Here is a 20,904-nt window from a genome sequence, read left to right on the forward strand (position 1 = left end):
CTTTTTTCATGGCTTTTTCTTAACATTTCATATTTTATTTATGTTATGGCCATAATTTCACCAAAAATATGTTTATATCTTCAGTTAATCACTTTTATTAAACACAGTTTATTTTAGTTACTTTATGTATTACAGGTTAGTCATATTAACAGTATTATAAAATTCAGTTGGGTTGCATTTATTGACGTTTTGGGATATCTTGTTTTGATTAACAATATGTGTTGCTATACCCAATTAAATTACTGTTGGTTCCAGGAACGTTTTTTAACTTAAGATTTTAGTTGCCTGGGAAGTTTGATTTCTTTAAGACTTTACAAAACTACATTGTCTATGTTAGAATTCTAACTGAAGTTCTCAATATGTTTTCTTTTTAAGATCTCCACAGTAAAAGATCCTTTTATTGATATTTCACTTCCTATAATAGAAGAAAGGGTAAGGAGAAAAAAACTTAAGTCTTTTTGTGAAGGGCATTTATAAATTCATATATTTAGGCATTTGTTGAGTATATTATTAGACATCTGAGCGTCATTACTTTTTATATACAGTAATTGAGTTTGTACAGTGTATGTGACATTGGAGTTTGTATATGTATGTGTAAAGTATGATATAGTTCTTCTTTTATATATATATAAATTTATTTATTTTTGGCTGTGTTGGGTCTTCGTTGCTGTGCGCAGGCTTTCTCTAGTTGCGGCAAGCGGGGGCTACTTTTCATTGCAGTGCGCAGGCTTCTCATTGCGGTGGCTTCTCTTGTGGCAGAGCACGGGCTCTAGGTGTGCGGGCTTCAGTAGTTGTGGCACACGAGCTCAGTAGTTGTGGCTCGCGGGCTCTAGAGCACAGGCTCAGTAGTTGTGGCGCACGGGCTTAGTTGCTCCGCGGCATGTGGGATCTTCCTGGATCGGAGCTCGAGCCCGTGTCCCCTGCATTGGTAGGCGGATTCTCAACCACTGTGCCACCAGGGAAGCCCCTATGATATAGTTCTTATTCTCAAGGAATTTAAACCTTTATGCTTCATATTTTGAGAATTAATGTTTAGGAAATTACATTTCAGATGAATTAGAAATTTTAAAAAGTAGATGATATCCAGAATTTATTTCCTAAAGAAGTTTTGTGTTATATATATGGTATCTAATAGGTTTCAAAACCTGTACTTTTGGGAAGAATGAGTAAATATAGAAGTTTACAGGACACAGATAATGGTGAATACAGTGGCACTGTTACTATAGAAAATACTCATCAACCTAGAGCCACCAAGAAGCATTCTTCATCTAAAGATAAGGTAAGATTATATGCATTTGTGAGACATCTGTTTTTTAAAACTTTTTATTAAAAAAAATTTCAAAAGTACACAAAAGTAAGGAAGTATGATGAACTCCCATGTACCCATTTCTCAGCGTCATAGTCATCATCTCACAGCTAACCATGTTTTATCTGTATCTATCCCACATTTTCCTCCTCACCATCCTAGATTATTTTGAAATAAATCCCCAATACATCATATACTTAAATGTATATCTCTAAAAGATGCTTTTTAAAGACATAACTATTGTATCATTACTGTACCTAAAATATTTAAAACTTGTTAATAGCATAAATATCTAGTCATAATTAAAATTTCTGCAGTTGTCTCATAAAATACTTGTTTTTGCTTTTGAAAGCATATTTGAATTTAGGATCTAAAAAAGATCTATAGATTTGCCATGTCTTTTAAATGTCTTTTAATCCACAGATTCCACCTTTTTTTTTCTTTGCAATTTATTTGTTGAAGTGATCATATCATTTTTTTCAGCAGTCTCTCACATTCCCACATCAATAGTGTTTCATTTCGCATGTTATAGTAATTCAGTTTGTATGTTGTGGTAATTCATTTTGCATGCAGTAATTCATCTGCATGTTGTTAAGAGGTGCCTCTGTTCCTTCTGTTTCCTCTCTAAGGCAGTTAGGGACTTATTAGGTTTAAGTTTGATTATTTATTTAATTTTTGGCAAGAAAACTTTTAAGTGGTGGTGTATATTTCCATCATGAGGTGCACATCATGTTTGATGTTTCTCTTTCTGTAATGTTATCAGTCATTGATGACCATTGTCTAGACCCATTATTTCTCTAGGGACATACCTGGTTGATGAATTATGCCGTATACATTTAAAGACATCAATCTGAATTTGCACCTCATTAAAAAAAAACTTTTTTACATGATATGATTTGTACTAACTTGGCAAATTGATGTATTACCAGATTTAACTTACTCTGTTAGAAGGTCCTTTAAGGGGCAAGACAACAGAGATTATGCAAAGGTTTACACTTGAAAAGCCTCCTTCATAGCACTGTTCTACAAAAGTCCTGTTCCCTCTCCATGAATAGGTAACCATTATTGTCGGTTTCTTGTGTAAAAGTTTATTTTCAAATTAGAGCTCTTTGTTAGCATATCTTCTGTTGATTGTACTTTGGGTAGATTTAGGAAATGGATTTCAAAGGTACTAGAAATAGTATTTTAGAAATTGTCGAATGTTTAAATAAGACTTACTGGCATTTATTTTCAGTAAGGTCACAAGATTCTTTTCTCTGAAAACACTATCAACTTACAGAATCAACTAATTCATGGCAGAAAATGTACAAGAAAATTGTCACCTGGAGAAGATAAAGCTGTTGTCATATACCAGAAAAATGAAAACCTTGAAATGAATAGAGACTCCTCATCGTCTGCAAGCATCGTGAACACTGAGTCGACTCTGACTGAAAGCCCTACCGACGGCAGTGAAAAAGAAGCCAGCCTTTCTGAAAGTAGTGTTGGTGCCGACAGTGAGGCTTCAGAGTCTGAAAGTGCTCCTAAGCAGACTTTGTTGTTGAGATCCAGCAGTGGGTACTTTGTGCACACGAATGGACACCTTCGCCATCCGTCAGAGAGTGAACCACTCACCAAGGAGGGTGACGGTGGTGATGAGGGAGTGGCTGGAGCTATTTCTGAACTTCACCTGAGCAGCACTGTAACTGGAGATAGGGATTTTGACAGAGAAAATCAGCCACTAAACGTTTCAAATAATTTGTGTTTTTCAGAGGGCAAGCATATGGTGTCTTACAGCCCCCAAAATGCTTTTCAGACCCTTTCTCAGAGCTATATAACCACTTCTAAAGAATGTTCAATTCAGTCCTGTCTCTATCAGTTTACATCTATGGAATTACTAATGGGGAACAACAAGCTTCTGTGTGAGAACTGTACTGAAAAGAAACAGAAGTACCCAAAGGAAACCAGTTCTGCAGGTAAATATTTAGCTTAATTTTTTAAAAGTATTCATGGATTATCTGATAAACAGTGATAGTGGGTTATAGATCCCACAAAGAGGAGCCTAAGAACCTGGTCTGCGTACTTTAGCTGCGTGGAGGCAGGGGGTTGTCTTATCATATTTGTACCTCAACACTGAAGACACTGACTGGGCAGAGTAACGTTTCAGTAGATTTTTGTTGAAATACATTGAAGGACAGGAAGTATCCATCTCTGCCTCGAAAATGCACACCCACATAATCTTATTTCAGGGAACTAGCTATCTGAAATCTTTCCAGAAAAAATTTCTGTAAAACTTAAAATTACAACACTAGTGAGATTAATGTTCTTCATAAATCCCATCAATCTAGTATAAAGTCATATCATAAGATAGAAATTTGAAGATTTTAAGTAACTGTATGTTATAAAGCTAGCAATATAATAACTGTGTTTTGTTGACCAGAGAAAAGTAGAAAAGGGGGATTTGTCAAGTAAGAAATTTCTGGTGTACCTCTAGCCTTGATTAAATGGAGAGAACACTCTGATTACTTAGTGACTAGTTGTTTCAAAATGCAGGTTTTATTATTTAGGTATGATGAGTCTAACAGATAAGGAGACGATTGCCACTGAAAAGATAGTTTATTACTTATAGTTCCCAAGAGGAGGGGGCATGCTAAGCCACGCCACACAGGGCCACAAGGGGAAGCACCAGGGTTGGTCAGGAGACAGAGGGAGCAAGGGGGAAAATGCAGGCAGGAGCCTTTATTGTGGTTTCTAAGGGAAGGAATGGATGCGGCAGGATAGGCTTAGGATTAACTAGTTTTGAAAATTTCAGTGGACTTTGCAGTATAGGGGCTGTCCCTAGCTGTCTGGTACCTGGCTCTGGTGTGATTAGGGCAGGTGAATAGTGGCCTAGAGTTATTAGAGCTCAATAAAGGAGGTGGTTGGGATATGGGTTTTGGATTGGTTGTTTTGCATATGAAAGGCACACTTAAGTTGTTTAGTATCTAGGAATTAGCTAGATCTGGTAAAGGCCCTTTCCAGTGTCAGCAAGGCTCCAGATGTCAAAGCATCAGAATAAAGACATGATTAATACATTAGTAATTAAAGAAATGTCTATATGGGAGAGGAAGAAATGCCAGCTTACATTAATCCAAGTTAAATATGCAATTAGCCATATTCAAATCCTATCACAAGTCTTTTCTAACAACCTCTTATTGAAATGACCCATCATTCCCATGATACATGATCTCTTTTCACTGCAATGAGTAATGACCCAGTTTTTTCAACTACAGGTGTGTTTCTGTTGTTCTTTGACTGGCGGGCATTGACATAAGTCACTACTGGTCTATTTGCTTTCCAGTTTCCAAAGTTATATTGCAAGTGTCACCTCCCCTATTCTTTCTCCTTATAAGTATGTGCCTTAAAAAATACTCCCTTTCATATTAGTGGAGTTTTGGGAACGAGTAGAGGCTCCCTGTAATCAGAGGTCTAATTTCTTTTTTAACATTTTTGAAAATGTAGTATGATGCTTCTATTTAAATGTTTACTGTATTATAGAGTAGATAATGTATAAGATGGTAATTTACAAGGAACTTTGTTATCTTGTATTTTATGCAGAAAAGAAAGCAGGAGGGGTTTATACTAATGCCAGGAAGCAATTGCTCATTTCTGCTGTTCCAGCTATCCTAATTCTCCATCTTAAAAGATTTCATCAGGTAAATTCCCTTTAGTAACACTCTACAAATTTTCATCATATGTTTTGCAGAGCCCTAAGTCTTGTTAATTACTGTCAAGGATTAGACAGTAATTTATTGAATTTAAAAATTTGTCATATGAGGGACTTCCCTGGTGGTCCAGTGGCTAAGACTCCGTGCTCCCAAGGCAGGGGGCCTGGGTTCCATCCCCGGTCAGGGAACTAAGAGCCCACATACCGCGACTAAAGATTGTACATGCCGCCGCAACAAAGACTTGGTGCAGCCAAATAAATAAATATTTAAAAAAAAATTTGTCATATAAGATTTATTGCTTTTTCATCCATAATAGCTTACAAGACTTTTCTAAATAAGATTGTTTAATTCACAATATTTGAAGATTTAGGTGGTCAGAACCTCAGTGGCATGCGTGCGTGTGCACGCACGTGTGTGTGTGAATGGAAAATAAGATTTATTAAGAACCCTTAGAAGCAGAGAAATAACAAGGTGCACATAACTTTCTGAACTTTCATTCCAATGAGAGTTGTACGTGGGCTGGGTGTGGTTGGCTGGGACCAATTGCAAAAAGGGCTGCAAGGCAGGCCTCACTCTTGTAGGACTAATGGGAGAGAACCTAAATATAATGTATCAAGTTTTTATCTAATTGTTTATAGTTTTAATTCAATGCCTTGTCTCTCTCTCTGTTTTTTTGTGTTTTTTTTTTTGCATTTGATAAAGCGATTTTAAAGTTTCTCTGGAAGAAACTTTAATAATTAAAACAGTATGGTCAGAATTGTCAATAAATAAAATTTGAGTATAATTTAAAGCTCTTTTGTTATGATACAGGATGAATCTCAAATCAGTTGGGGAAGAGGCTAGATTACTCAGTAAAGGACTTAGGAAAGATGGGTGTTTGAAGAAATAAAAAGTTAGAGCTTCCTTCCAGACCATATATATCAATACTATTTTCAGATAAATGTTTTTTAATTGTATGAAACAAATTATCAAAAGACTAGAAGAAAACTTGATGAAAATTATTAAACTGACCTCTGTGTGAAAGATTTTCTAAGTATAAAACCCTTGAAAGAAATCTCAAGGGAAGAGATTGAAAGCTTTGAGTATATATTTGCAACATTTCAGGTGGGCCACAGATGGGCAGGAAGAAATTTTTCTCTATACCCCCATCCCTATCCATGGAAATTCGATTAAGTTCTTGATTTTTCTATAGCCAACATTACAGAAACCGAGTGGAAATGAAATGGCCATGGAGAGCAGAAGCAGATGTATTGAGTCTCATTACATCAGAATGTGAAATAGAAGGTGTATATCTGCAGTGACTCTGTGTGAATGAGATAGGGTCATGCCAGATCTGAGAATGATGTAGCAGTTATTTTATATTTGGTACTTGCATCCCTTTTAGGAACAACTTACAGAAAGAATTCATGCCCTTAAATGGAGATTTTTATAGATATCTCGGTCCCTTCTTGTTCTCAGGCTAAATGTAATGTCTGCAAAGCCACGTTCTAATTCTCTGGGACTGTGAATTTTATGGATCAGATTCTCTAAGCAATGTCTTTGCTTCTAGTTTTTCAGTGTCCCTGAAAACCTGTTTCCCTGTAGTAACTTTAGAGTTGTATATCAGAAACATCCACAACACTGAAAGGCAAATCTCAACAAGATAGAGCTCTTTGTCATAAATATGGCAAATGATTAATATTGTAAGTATGTAAAGAGCTCTTAAAGATCAATAAGAAAAATATCAAGACTCTAATAGTAAAATGGTAAAGAACATGAATTGACAGTTCATAGAAGAAGTAAAAATTCCAAGAAAGTATGAAAGGTCCACTCTTTCCAGCAAAACAAATGCAAAATAAAATGGCAGTGAGATTCCTTTTTCAGCCTGTCCAAATTGGCAAAGATTATAATAGTGTTGATAGAAGTCTCTTCTAATAAGGGGTAATTTCTCAATAGCAAAGTACCGTCTGGGGAGGACACATTAGCCTGAAATCATCTCAGACAATGCTGGTACCAGCTGCTTATAGAGGTCACCTGATGAGAAGAAAGGAGGCAAACAAATTAAATACATATTAAATAATTATTCCAGACATATGACTTCATAATTTCATGTCTGATATCATGTTAAGACTTCTAAAGATTACTTGAAAATACAAATCACTATGTGGCTATATTTTGGTCAAAAAATAAGTTTTGTTTTTTTTCTTTAAAGGTAAGAAATAGGCAACAGAACTGTAGTAAAAGTTATGTGATTAGTATGCAAATAAAATGACTAGTCGTTGAAGTAAGTCATGAAAGCTTTGCATAAAAGGTTGTATCTGTTAATTTTGTCTACCCAAAGCACTCAGATTTAAGTATCTTTTTATTCCAAGAGAGTCAGTTTCTATTTGTGGGTTTCTTATCCAATATCTTCGGTGGTCTATCAGCAAATTTTTATCATTACTTAAATGCAAAGTGTACATTTTTCAAGGCCTGCCTTTGGAAACTAAAAGTAGGAAAGAAATAGAGCTTGCTTAACAACATGAATATTCATTTTGATTTATATAATATGTAATGTTTACTTTTACTGTTAAAATGATTTGAGTGTTCAGATTTTTCTCTTTTTAATGAATGAATGTCACTGAATTTTAGAACTGAAGGGACCTAATATAATCCATTTATACCCGTTTTCTGCCTTGATCTAGATGAGGTTGTCTAGAGTCAAGACAACGGTTAACCAGTCGTTGAGTTAGGCCTAGAACACCAGACTCCTGACTCTTCAGTTGAGTACATTTTTATGATAGCATATGTATCAGTAGCTGAGCTTTTATCACATTGAATTTATTTTCCCGTAAGTGTTGAAAGGCACAGTGAAAGCGATTATTTTCATATTGTTTGTGGTAAAAATACCCATGTAAATGAATGATCTTTGCAATAACAGTTTATGAAACCTAATTGAGAACTTAGTCATATATCAGTTTTGGACTGTTCATTAGTCATAGTTTTATATCTATGAAAAAAGGTCAAGGATTCATTCCTCTTTTTTTTTTTTTCTTTGCCGTACGCGGGCCTCTCACCGTTGTGGCCTCTCCCGCTGCGGAGCACAGGCTCCGGACGCGCAGGCCCAGCGGCCATGGCTCACGGGCCCAGCCGCTCCGCGGCATGTAGGATTCGCCCGGACCGGGGCACAAACCCGCGTCCCCTACATCGGCAGGCGGACTCTCAACCACTGCGCCACCAGGGAAGCCCTAGGATTCCTCTTTTGGTTTTAATTAACAAACGCAATGATCTAGATTAAGTTTGTTACATTAAGAAAATTTGTTGTTTTTTTTTGAGGCTGGCCTGAGTCTTCGCAAAGTAAACAGACATGTAGATTTCCCACTGACGCTTGACTTAGCACCATTCTGTTCTGCTACTTGTAAGGTATAGTATATTATTAAGATATTTAATTGTCATGCAAATAATATGCTTCAAAATATCCTATGTATTGTTTATTAGGCCATGTCTTCCTCTCTCCCTCCCACCTTCTCTCTCTCTCCCCCTCCTTCCCTCCCTTTCTTCCTTCCATCCAACATTTAACACACTATCACTTTTGTCTTTTGGGAGATAGAATAAGTTGAAAAGATGCATAAAGCACAAGTGAGGCACGATGTTCATGAAGATCAGAGCTGCTTGTAAATGCTACTAGAATCAGATAGCTGCTGAGAGAAGTAAGCAGATTTTGTGCCCTCTCCTGTTCCTTGTGAATGTTGTGCTTAATTGACAGTAGTTTTAGCAGTTGAAGAGTTCTTTATCTTTTGTAAATCGATATACTAGTGCACTGTTTTTCATGCCATTTCATGTACACTACTGAGAATAGTGTACTTGTGAACTATGATACTTTACAATTACTAATACTTTAATACTTAGATATAGAAGGCAAATTGGTTTATAATTGCTCGTACTTGTATGTAAGAACTCTGTAGGTGAAATTGATGACTTTGCTTTCCGTGAGGGAACTACACAGTTCTAGGGTAACTAACATGTTGTCCGGCTCACAATTACTGGTTAGCAGTCTAGGATTTGTGGTACATAAACTTACTGAACTTAATACTTTCAATACATTGATCAATCAAAGCGAAATATCTTAAATGCAATTTTTCAGTGAATCCAATTCATCTGCTATGGAATACTAGCACTATCTGTCAATTATTCACATTCAGTATTCACAGAATTTGATAGTATGGTAAACAAAATATCTAGCAAGCTCTGTATTAAACTTACAAAAACATATTTTTTAGAAGTACCTATTATGGAGAATTTCCAACGTACATCAAAGTAGACAGAACAGTACAATGAACCTCAAGCACACATCACACAAACCTTAGATATATGGCCAGTCCTGCCCCATGCACATGTTCATCTACTTCCTCCTCTTATATTATTTTTTTTTCTCTTATGTTATTTTGAAGCAGGTATCAGACATCATTTCATTCATAAATCTTTTCCTATACGTGTCTCTAAAAGATAAGAATCACCCCCACCTTTTTAAATGTAACCACAATACCACTTTCACACTAAAAAAATTAACAATTTTTTTCATATCATCTAGTGTATATATTTCCAGTTGTCTAATAAATGAAATTTTCAAAATGAATTAGTATCAAAGTAAGGACTACACATCATGATTGAAAAATATCTTTTAGTCCCTTTTAATATACAGTGTCCCTTTCCCATCTCTGCCTCTTGCAATTTATTTGTTGAAGAAACTGGATCATTTTTCTGGTAGTTTCCTATAGTTTAGATTTTGATGATTATTCCTCTATCCTCTTTATTTCCTACAGATAGGTAGTTGGATCAAGAGAGGCTTGAACAGATTCAGGTTTGATATTCCTCCCACTCCCGGTAAGGCTATTTCATAGGGAGTGTTCTGTTCTTTCATCAGGTGGCACATAAATGCCAGTTACCTTTCTGTGATATTAGCAACCAGCGTTGCTCAATGAGTTCATTAAGAATTACAGAATGGTAATCCTGTTATTCTTTCTTCATTTATTTGCTAGAATACTTCTCTATAAAGAGAAATTCCTTTCATCTATTTAGTTATCTTATGGTATAGTTTTTATAGAAAAGACAGGGTAAATGCTCAGTTCTCTCCCCGTCCCCCTTTTAAACCAGTTTTCAGAATAATGAATTAATTCACTGTCATCCTCAAACTGTGATCAGTTAATTTATCATTATGAATTCATGGATTTAAACACATTAATAATATTTCAATTTACTGCACTTTTCTTTTAATTCGTGGTCTAATACATTAGTCTAATGGGTCTGTTGTTGGCTACTGAGAGCCACTTCAAATTGGCTCCTGGGTTCTTTTGACATGACCCTTGTGGTTGCTCTCTGAGTGATTTTGCCACCAACTGGATATTCATTTGCTTAATTTTTAAATTTTCATTTTTAGGGATTGCTACTTAAATTTAAAAATTTTGTTTAATAATTACATAAAATATTTACGTAGTTCCAAAGTCAAATGTATAAAACAAGATAAATTCAAACAAGTGTAGTTTTTCTCCATGTCTGTTCTACTTGTTTCTTTCCTCCCTTTATAGATAACCATTTTTTCAAATTATTGTTTATTCATCTATTATATTTTTAAATGTAAACAAATAGGTATATATATCTGCATCTCACCTCTTTAATAATAATAGCTTACAATATGTATCCTTCTTTCTACCTTATTCTTAACATTGTATCCTGGAGATTATTTCATAGCAATATTTAGAGATAGTCTGCCCTCCATTTTTCAAATAGCATAGTACTCTATTGTATGGATGCATTATAGTTTATTCAGCCAGTCCCCAATTTATGGACATTTGAGTCTACTCCAGTTTTTTGATATTACAGATAATCCTGCAATCACTAGTATGGTACATGTCTTTTTACATATTGCTCATGTTCCTGTGAGATAGAATCCTAGAAAAAGGATCGATAAATCCAAGAGTAATACCTGTGTAACTTAGCTAGATAACGTGAAATATCCCTGAATAGGGGTGTACCCCTTTGCATTCCCATATGACAGCATTCTTTTCCCTACAGCCCAGCCAATAGAGAATGTTGTCAAGCTTTTTCATTTTGCTGGTCTAATACAGGTGGGAACGTATGCCAGTGTAGTTTTAATATGCATTGCTCTTATTTTAAGTAGGACTTGCATTTGGCTTAATTTTCCTTATAATAAGAGTTCACTAAATATTACTAATTAATTTGAGGTTTTTTTCTTTGTCTAAAAGAATGTAAGTGTGGGAGATAAAGTTCTCTATGGTCTCTATGGCGTAGTGGAACATAGTGGCTCAATGAGAGGAGGCCACTACACCGCTTACGTGAAAGTGAGAACACCCTCCAGGAAATTACTGGAACATATCACTGGAAAGAAAAATGTACCTGGTATGCCATCCTAAATTTATTTTATTCTTAAAAACAAATGAATTCATTCTTCCTTTTCTGGAAGAGGTAAGTTCTTTCATGGATACTTCAAGTGGATTCACTTTAAGTGAGGAAAACCTTTAAGAGTACCTAGATAATCTTAAATATCATAAAACTGTACCCTTCAGGTCATGTGAAGTGACACCCAGTTTTTCAAGGTGTTAAGTCATTGTGTATTGCAGTGGAATAGCATTTTATTTAACAATACCAATAGTTTTTAAAGACATACCAGGTCCTCAGACTAGAGTTGGAGTTGAAAATTTGCTTCAGCAAACTAACTGTGTATTTTCTTCCTTCTCTTTTAGTGCAGATGCCCTTTTCCTTGAATAAATAAATATTCATAAGACTATCTAATATTTCACTAGATATTTAAAGTAAATGATACTAATATTAACGCTTTGAAAGAGTTCATTTTGAAAGATGTTTAGCCCAAGAAGAAACAGCCTTATGCAATAAAGTCTAGCATTAGAGTTTGTGATAAATGTGTTGTCTTTAATGTAAAGTCAGAACATACTTATTGTAAAATTATATTTCTTTTTGTTTTGTTAGGTTTGAAAGAACCTGATAGTGAATCAGCAGGCCAGTGGGTCCACGTTAGTGACACTTACGTGCAGGTGGTTCCAGAATCGAGAGCACTTAGTGCACAAGCGTACCTTCTTTTTTATGAAAGAATATTATAATTATTTGTTAATTGTTAATGGTAATGATTATTTAGATCACTTTTATTTAAATGCTGCAGCGACAACCATTATATGCAATGTGTCTTTGTAGTCTTTTCTGTAGGAATGGCATGTCCCTCAAATGCTCCCGGACATGTTTACCATTTTGGTGAATCCTTTTAAAGTAAATTAAATTTACTAAAGCTTTCAAAATTATATTCTTAAAATAAATGTAAGCACATGTTTTTAAAAACATATTTGTCCTGGCAAAAAAAAAACACAGAATTTACAGTAGTAGAGGAAACTCCTTTATAATGTGGCTTATTACTACAAGCATTCAGAAATGATGCTGGCTAAGTCAAATCATTCCTTTAAAACAGTGTTTCCCAAATGTGAGTCAATACCACCTTTCTGTTTTCATATATATATGTATATATATCTCCTATGCCATTGTTTACTTATTATTTTTAAGCTTTTTAAGGCTTTTTAAGCCTATTTTTAGCCTTTTTAAGCCATAGTCTTATTTTGAGCATATTCTACATTTTATGTGCTAGTTACATTTTTTTCTAATAAACATTAAAATAAATATATAACTAAAGAAAAATTGCTCATTCATGTAGCACTTCACTAAAAATCATCTCAGGGCTATCCAGTGGTATATTACACTGCTGTGTGGGACACATTGCTATAACATATACTTACACAATTGGCATAGTGACCTTGTCATATTTTGTATGATTCAACCATATAAAAAGGTACCACTGTAGCTTCAGTAATATGGATTTACAAATAATATACTGGTTAGCTTATTGCTTTGAGGTTTTGAGAACTGGAAAAATACTGAAATATTTTATCAACATATTATTTGCAGCCTATTCATGATGGAGTTGAGAATAATTTGCAAGTGATTAGCCAGTCAAAATATATTTATAGATAATTGTTACATGCAGAATTGGTAAATAGAAGTTGTTAATCCATATGGGACCATAGGATACCTTTGAAATGTAAATTACCAAATCATATTTGTAAATGATAGAGAATTATATTCTTATTATGCTTAATAGGAAAATGTAATACATTTTCTAGTTCTGTAGATCAGTAAATATTAATCATAGTTTTGGGGTTTTGAGATCACCTTTTATCTTCAGCAAGCATCATCAGTAAGTTCAAATAGGTTTAGTTTTTATTTTAATGGAGCATAAAGTTGGCATTTTGGATTTTCTTTTAAAATAATTAATAGCAAACATATGGTAGTTTTTCCCCCCTAGAAAACAAATTATTAAGCTGTCAAAACTTGGCATGAAAATGTTACCATTACTTAGGCTTAAATTTTTAAAAAATGACTACTTTGGTGTTACATTATTAAATCAAAACACATAACTGCATGCTTCAAGCATCCTAATCATTAGGGCTAACGAATGATAGTACAGGCAGATGCTGGGTAAGTGCCTGGTCCTAGTTCATTGTCCTCTTGTTAAGGAAGGATAAGAATAATGGCTGTAGTTAATGTGTGGAAATATTTCATGAAGACTCTCACCCTTCTTAATATTTAAGTATATGTAATATTATCAAGGTTACCAGTGCCGCCTTTTGATATATGGATGAATGGAATTGTGATTAGTGTTAAAGATGGTAATAATATACGAAATTCAGAGCTTAAAAATGTCATTGCATAAATTGTATTTTCAAGCTGTTGAAATTTCAATAATAGTGGTTTTCTTGATTTTTAACAGTGAAATGATGGAGAAATGTATCTTTATAAGTTAAGCTGTAAACTCAGGTTGTGTCATGTAAAAGGTAAACAGTGTTTAAAGTGTTTTCTGTTTAATTGTAATGCGTTAACATTGAAGACTTCAGTACCAGAGCCGTGAAATTTTTTGAAAACTATTAGTTAATCCTCTTTATTCAAGTCAACCGTCTTGGTAATGACAATTACCATCCCCTCCCCCAAATGTAAATATTAAATTGTCTCATTTTTCTCCTAGAAAAGATACCATTAAGAGGCATGCACTTTTCATTGGATGGTCACCTGCTTCTTATTTCATTGATAGATGGATAGATGAAAGAGAGAGAGAGAGAAAGAAAGAAAGAGGGAAAGGAAGAAAGAGGGAAAGGAAGCAAGAAAGGAGGAAAGAAACAAGACCATTCTTTTCTGTTGCCTCTTGGCTTATCCCTTACGGAGTTAAGTAGAGATGGTAAGTGATAAGTGAGGGCAAGAATCAAGGAAAGTGCCTAGTTCCTCTTTTCATTGGATGCCAGGAAATGAACTAGTGCTAAATTTATCAAATTAGGAGTTCTTTTAAGCTTTATTCTGAATACCAGTTAAGACTGATTTTTCATTAAGTGAGTGATACATTGTAGCTTCAGAACATTACCTCAGTACTCAAATACCACAGTAGTTTTTATGCTTAACTTCACATTTATTCATTAAGTATATATTTATTGAACATCTACTAAGGGTCAGGCCCTGGGCTGACACTGTTTTAACATGTTTTAAAATGAAGAGGCCTATGTAAGTTTTAGACATTATTCTAGAAGTAATAAGATACTTTTATTTTCATTTCCACAGTGTTAAATGAGTTAATTCTGAAATCTGTTTTTTTATGGCCTAAAGTTTATGAATGCTTTGCTTGTCCAGGTCTGCTGGTAATGGAATGAATTTGATTTTGAGATCTAAGACTTTCCTAAAGATAGCTTTTGTAATAGAGAGAGTATGTTAAGTTACACATGGATCTACATTTAAATTTTTGTTTCTGTTTTGAATATTTCCAAAGCACATTTGCAGGGGTACTGAATTGTGAGCTACTTCAGTAACAGTGGCTTCCAGATGACCTCAGGAAACAGTACAAATCAGTGAGAATGTTTCCAGATCCTCAAAAACACTACTCTAGTGTTTGGCGAAATGAATTTAAGAAGTACAACAGGAGTTTAACTAGCTTTATTTAGAAACTGGTTTATATCTAACCTCGGGTTCCCCTAGTTTTTCCATGTTTAAAATGATACATTTTTGACTATATGCCAATTACGTGAATATTTTTGACATAACCAAATGTATGTTTATATTTAAGATTTTGTCATTTAATGTTTTTAAAACTGATGTGAAGGCCACCTTTTTGAGTGGCCAGGGAGAGTGGTGTCAGTTCTAAGAGCAGTTGATACCTGTTTTCTTATTGTAAATGTGCCAACAAAACTATTTTACTATGACACGTATTTAAGAGCTCTTAGTTCGCATGTTTGACTTTAGTCAATGATCTTATATGATATCTGAATAAAATTTCCTGAGGATTAAGCAGTGAAATATATCACCTTCATCTAATTTTTGAGGTATAAAATAGTATCTTGCCTACTTTTATTAAATTCATACTCATAATTTGTCTGCGTGCTACCTGAAAAAATAAGCCTAAACCGGATATGTTATGTGCAATAAAAGTGATTCTTTATATATTATCTGCTGCATTAAGAAAGACTATTTTTAGATATTTAAAATGTTCTGGTTCATGTAGAAATCCATCAATTCAAATCTATTTAAAAGATAGATGACTATATTTTTAAATTTTGAGTAATAATTGATTATATATCATTCCTACCATTTTATCTTTTTTTTGCAGTGTTTTTGGAAAATAGCTATGTAACTTATGGAGCATTATTTTGACGTTACTGTATAAACATGCATAAAATATTAAATTCATATTTACTTTATGTTTCAAGATTGGTCCTGGAGTTTTTTTCAATGCACATTATTGACAGAATATTTTGTGTACAAACACTGTATTTGCTTACTTAGTTATATTCAAAATATCCTTCCTATTTCAGAAGTTTATCGTTTCCAAATAAAATATCTCGTGGGCCTCTTTCATTCAGATTTCAGTGTCTGCCAAGGGTGAGTCTTCATCCTTTCAGATGTTTCTTTGAGTTTTTTAGGCAGGATAATTCATTAGGAAACATTTTGTCTACCTTTTTGTATTTAACCTTTTTTAGGTCATGAAGCTCTTTGAGATTATAATGAATATTATAGACCATCTTTCATATTTATTGAATATCTGCTGTGTGGTAGGCATTGGGGATACAGCATTGACCATGGGAGATAGAAATCTCTCCAAGAAGTGAGGAAATAGACATTCTAAGAAGTGAAGATTAAAGAAAAGATATTTCAAATGGTAAATGATATGGAGAAAGATCAAGCAACATCACCCACAGAGCCATATGGGAATTAAGGTCCATGGGATGAAGGATGTTCTAGGGATAAAAGGTGTATGGTATTAGTCCTGATAGTCCCAAAGAGAAGCTACGAGTGTTGGAGGAAGTGGAGGGTTTTAATTCTGGGGCCCTCTCCTCACTCCTGCTAATGGCAATAGAGAGGCTGGGAAGGGAAATCTTGGCACTTACATCTTCTTAGAAAAATATATGCCCCAGATTTTTGTATGTAATTTCAGAGGCTCACAGACCCCCTGAAGCCATTTTCATACATTTTTTTAAAGTTGCACTCAGGCAGAAATATCTAAAATGTTTGCATTCCCATATGTATTAGAATAGGCTGGGTTATGCTGCAGTAACAAATAACTTCACATCCCAGTGGCTTAGCACAACAAAAGTTTATTTCTTCCTCACCCCAAATCACTGTGAGTCTGGTCAATCTGCAAAAGCAACTGTTTTCCGCCTGGTGACTCTGTAATCCTCTGGCTGATTGTCTTCTGGCTCTATCATTTTAATGCCAGGCCTCTTCACTGGCAGGGGAGGAGAACACCAAAGGTCTTGCATCAGCAATGAAATTCTTCATCTTGGATGCGTTGCGCACAACCCAGTGGCCAGAAGTAGTCACATTGGCCCTGCCTAATTGCAAGGAAGGATGGGTAGGAAAGAGTAAGTCTCCCAGGGCTCAGAAGAAAAGGAGAATGGACTAGAAGTCTCTCACATCTACCCTCTGGTCACCAAATACTCAGCTCTTCTTTCTACACGTGGAACACAGTGACTCCCTTTTCAAGAGAAACAGCCCCAAAGGACCATCCACCATTCCAGAACCAGGCTCTTTGGAAGTGCTGTCAGGTCTGGGTGTTGCTCCCACTGGTCTGGAGACCCAGGAGCCAAAAGAATATGTTCTGTTTTCCACACACTTACTGTACAGCGGTGAAACCAGTGGAACTATAACCACAATCAACATTCTAATTCAGAAAGGGGAAGAAGAATGGAGATATTGTCAATCTCTTACCCTGGGCATGGGGAATGTTCATTGTTAGACCTTTCCTCTATTCCCTAAGAATTCCCTTCTCCACTGTTCTCTGTGACTCCAGACTTCACCCCTTGGAAGAATCTTTTTCTTTTTTATTATCCTCCTTGGCTACATCTGAATGGCTGTTGAGGAATATGCCATCCTTGGAAGTTGCACAGCTTTGTTTCAATCTGTTTCCTAGATAATTGGGGGCTGAAGTTGTTTGTTTGTTTGTTTAAAGTTTGGAATAGTCACAATTTCTGTTAGCCAAGGCTTATGGTTTCTTTTCCAGTACCACTCTTAAAAGCTTAGTAGCCCTCTTTGTTGACGGTCAGATTTATATGCCAGTAACCATACCATTTTTTTTGAGACAACTAGTTCTTGGGTTGATTGTATTTCTTTGATTTCCTACCTCCCTACCTCTCTTCTGACCTTATGGCAGGTACCTTCTGTCTATAAGCTTTGATGGGAGAGCCATCCTCTTAACCACATTTCCATCCTTAGGTTTATTTTTTTTTCCAAGTGAGAAAAAAGTTAAGGTTACCTTAATTACATCCTTAATTAACCCACTGAAAATTTCCAAAATAACTATGATGTTTACACCCTTCGTTACGATCTTTGCTGCAAGGCTGAGTTTTAATGATCCTTTGTCATTTAAAGGCTTTCTCAAGTTTATCTCCTACTGCTTATCTCATACTGCTTGGAGTTGAAAAACACAAACGTGAGGCTCAAATTCTGGTTGCCTCTATTCCCTCGCCTCAGCTTCTACAAATCAACCATTCCTCTCTGAGCTCCACTCTTTCTCATAATACCGTGCCAAATACATCCAATAGTACCCAACACACACTTATTTTTCAACTTCTTCCCCTGGCTCAAAAGTCAGTAGGTACATTTTCTGCCTCTCAGGTTATTGGGGATGACAATTATATTAAATTTTTTACCATTGCATAATGTGATGTCCCTGTATCTAGCCTCCAATATTAGTTTCCTATGTATACCAACCAACCTCTAAGCTAATGCCACATATTTTCAGTTCTTTGAGCAGCACCCAACTCCTGTTACCAATATCTATATGTGTCAGGCTAAATTAGGCTTGTGCTTTATTAACAAATGTCTCCAGAATCTCAGCAACTTATTTTGTGGTCATTGCAAAGTCTTTCGCTGATTTGGGGCTCTTTCTGGCCACTGTTTCCCATAAGGCAACTTGGTGATCGTGGCTGACAGAGAATATACCAACCTGTAGCTGCCCCTTTATCTGCCTGTAGACTTCTTGGTTGATGTGACAATGCTTACAGTTCTTGTAAGCTTAGGTCCAGAAATAACTGTCCTCACTTAACCCACAGCCCATTGGCCAGAAGTAATTCACTGAGTACTACCTAAACTTTAAGGAGGCTTAAACCTTCTGTGTGCTGTAAGTCAGTGGAGAATCAGATATTGGTGAATACTAATAATGTCTACTACATCATACAAGTGACTTAAGTATAGAAACAGTAGTTTGAATCACAAAAGATTTTTAAGTAAGAATATGCCAGTCAGTGAACATAGGTGTACCTTACTTTCTCCAATCTGGTCTAAATGGTCATTACATGCATAAAGCCCAGTTTGGTCCATTGTTTTTTTGGGTTTTTTTCTTAATTTATTTTACTGAAGTATAGTTGATTTACAGTGTTGTCTTATTTTCTGCTGTACAGCAAAGTGATTCAGTTACATATTTGTGTAAATTCTTTTTCATTATGGTTTATTACAGGATATTGAATATAGGTTCCCTGTGCTATACAGTAGGATCTTGCTTATCCATTCTATATATAATAGTTTACATGGTCCATTGTTAAATAACTGAATTATTATTGTATGTTCTCATATTTCATTATGACACATTCTCACTACTTTCTAGGAGATGCTTAAGTAAGAATTAAAAGAGTTGTAATTTATTAAGAATTTAAACAGTTGTCTTAAGAATTATTATTTAAGAATTAAAACAGTTGTAATTTTTAATAATTTGCTTGTAGCGTATTAGCTTTATATACTTTTTAATCCTCCATTGTAGTTCTACTGTGGTAAAGTAGATGTAACATAAAATTTACCGTTTTAACCACTTTTAGGTGTACAATTCAGTGGCACTAAGTACGTTCACAATGTTGTACAAATATCACCATTTCTAGAACCCTGTCCTCATCCCCAACAGAAATTCTGTGCCCATTAAATAATAACTCCCTATTCCTCTCTTCCTCCAACCCCCAGCAACTGCTCTCTGTCTCTATGAATTTGCCTATTCTAGGGACCTCATATAAGTGAAATTATACAACACTTGTCCTTTTGTCTGTCTTGTTTCACTTAGCGTAATCTTTTCAAGGCTCATCCATGTTGTAGCATGTATCAGAATTTCATTCCTTTTTAAGGCTGAAGAATATTTGATTGTATGTATATACCACAGCTTTAAATAACTTTGTATTATATAAGTTTCATATATACAGCATTATAATTCAACATCTGTATACACTACAAAGTGATCACTACCACAAATCTAGTTACCATTAAATAATTTTTATTCTTAAATTTTAAGATGGATGTGATATGGAACATAATAACACCTTAAAGGTTCAGATCTCAAGAAGTAGGAATATTTAATTCTGTTTCTTTTCCACATCTCATTTAACCTTTTTCCACTTTACCTTAAGGATAACTTGTTTTCATAATAATGCAAAGTACTAACTTGAATATATCCTCCCCTTCAAACACTCTGCAACGAGGGCAAGTTAATAAAAAATTTAACTTACGAAGCGCCCTGATTGTTAGTCATAGACAGCAGATTGCTAAGACTGGCAAGATGGCAACTGTTAACTGCACTTTCTAATCAAGGTGCAGAATGACTGGACTGCAGCAGCTCGTGTACACAATAGCTGCTCAAATAGACACTTTAATACAAAAATACACTGTGAGAAAGTCTGGTGTTGAAATACAAGTGCCTGATGATGTCTCCTTCGAATCCTAAAGTTACAGGGAAATCCTAGGTGAAAGTAATAAGGGAAAGGGAACTATGGGACTGTAAAACTCATTTCCTGGTCTGGCAAACAGTGATTGCTGAGAGTGCCTCATTAAACTGGCAGAAGGAACAAACGTGAGTTATTTAATAATTCTCTCATTCGACAAATGGAGAACTTTCTGTATGCTAAGCAGTACGCTGGCCAGCTGGAGCACAGAGATGGGAAAAACAAAAAACAAAAAACTACCAGAAAACTGCTTCAACTTTACTAGGGAAACAAGCAAACAAATACAAGATGATTATAGAAAGTAGGAACATATGAAAGTTTCTCTAGGGCAATCAGGTTTCACAAGGAAGATAGAATGTTTCTCTGATTAGAATGTTTCTCAGAGAAACTTGAAAATCAGGCCCTGGGCAAAAACTTGGAAAATGATCACAGAGCAAAATCAGAGACGACCACTGATAATATGTGGTAAATGTCCTAGTTTTTGTTCCATAAAGTGATTTAAAAAATCATACTAGGGAATTTCCTGGCGGTCCAGTGGTTAGGACTCCGTCCTTTCACTGCCCTGGGTCCAGGTTCAATACCTGTTCGGGGAACTAAGATCCCACAAACCGCAGGGCTGGCCAAAAATACCCCAAAATAAATAAAA

The 20,904-nt window shown here is 35.2% G+C and overlaps 1 protein-coding gene across 11 annotated transcripts in view; it reads left to right on the forward strand.

The window, feature by feature from the left end:
- Positions 1 to 15,761, forward strand: part of USP45 (ubiquitin specific peptidase 45) — a 68,817-nt gene extending 53,056 nt beyond the window's left edge. For 9 of the 11 annotated variants that reach the window (XM_067702486.1, XM_067702492.1, XM_067702484.1 and 6 more), the window contains 7 exons: positions 376 to 432; positions 1,136 to 1,279; positions 2,586 to 3,258; positions 4,880 to 4,977; positions 8,284 to 8,370; positions 11,211 to 11,364; positions 11,953 to 15,761. In XM_067702486.1, coding sequence (XP_067558587.1) covers positions 376 to 432; positions 1,136 to 1,279; positions 2,586 to 3,258; positions 4,880 to 4,977; positions 8,284 to 8,370; positions 11,211 to 11,364; positions 11,953 to 12,083 — 1,344 coding nt within the window. In that variant the 3' untranslated portion in view covers positions 12,084 to 15,761. Of the gene's footprint in view, positions 1 to 375; positions 433 to 1,135; positions 1,286 to 2,540; positions 3,259 to 4,879; positions 4,978 to 8,283; positions 8,371 to 11,210; positions 11,365 to 11,952 lie in introns of those variants that run through there. The other 2 variants (XM_067702494.1, XM_067702495.1) reach the window with 2 other exon arrangements.
- Positions 15,762 to 20,904: the final 5,143 nt, after the last annotated feature.

The sequence above is a fragment of the Pseudorca crassidens genome, chromosome 13, assembly GCF_039906515.1.
Source record: "Pseudorca crassidens isolate mPseCra1 chromosome 13, mPseCra1.hap1, whole genome shotgun sequence".
In the NCBI taxonomy this organism is placed as follows: domain Eukaryota; kingdom Metazoa; phylum Chordata; class Mammalia; order Artiodactyla; family Delphinidae; genus Pseudorca; species Pseudorca crassidens.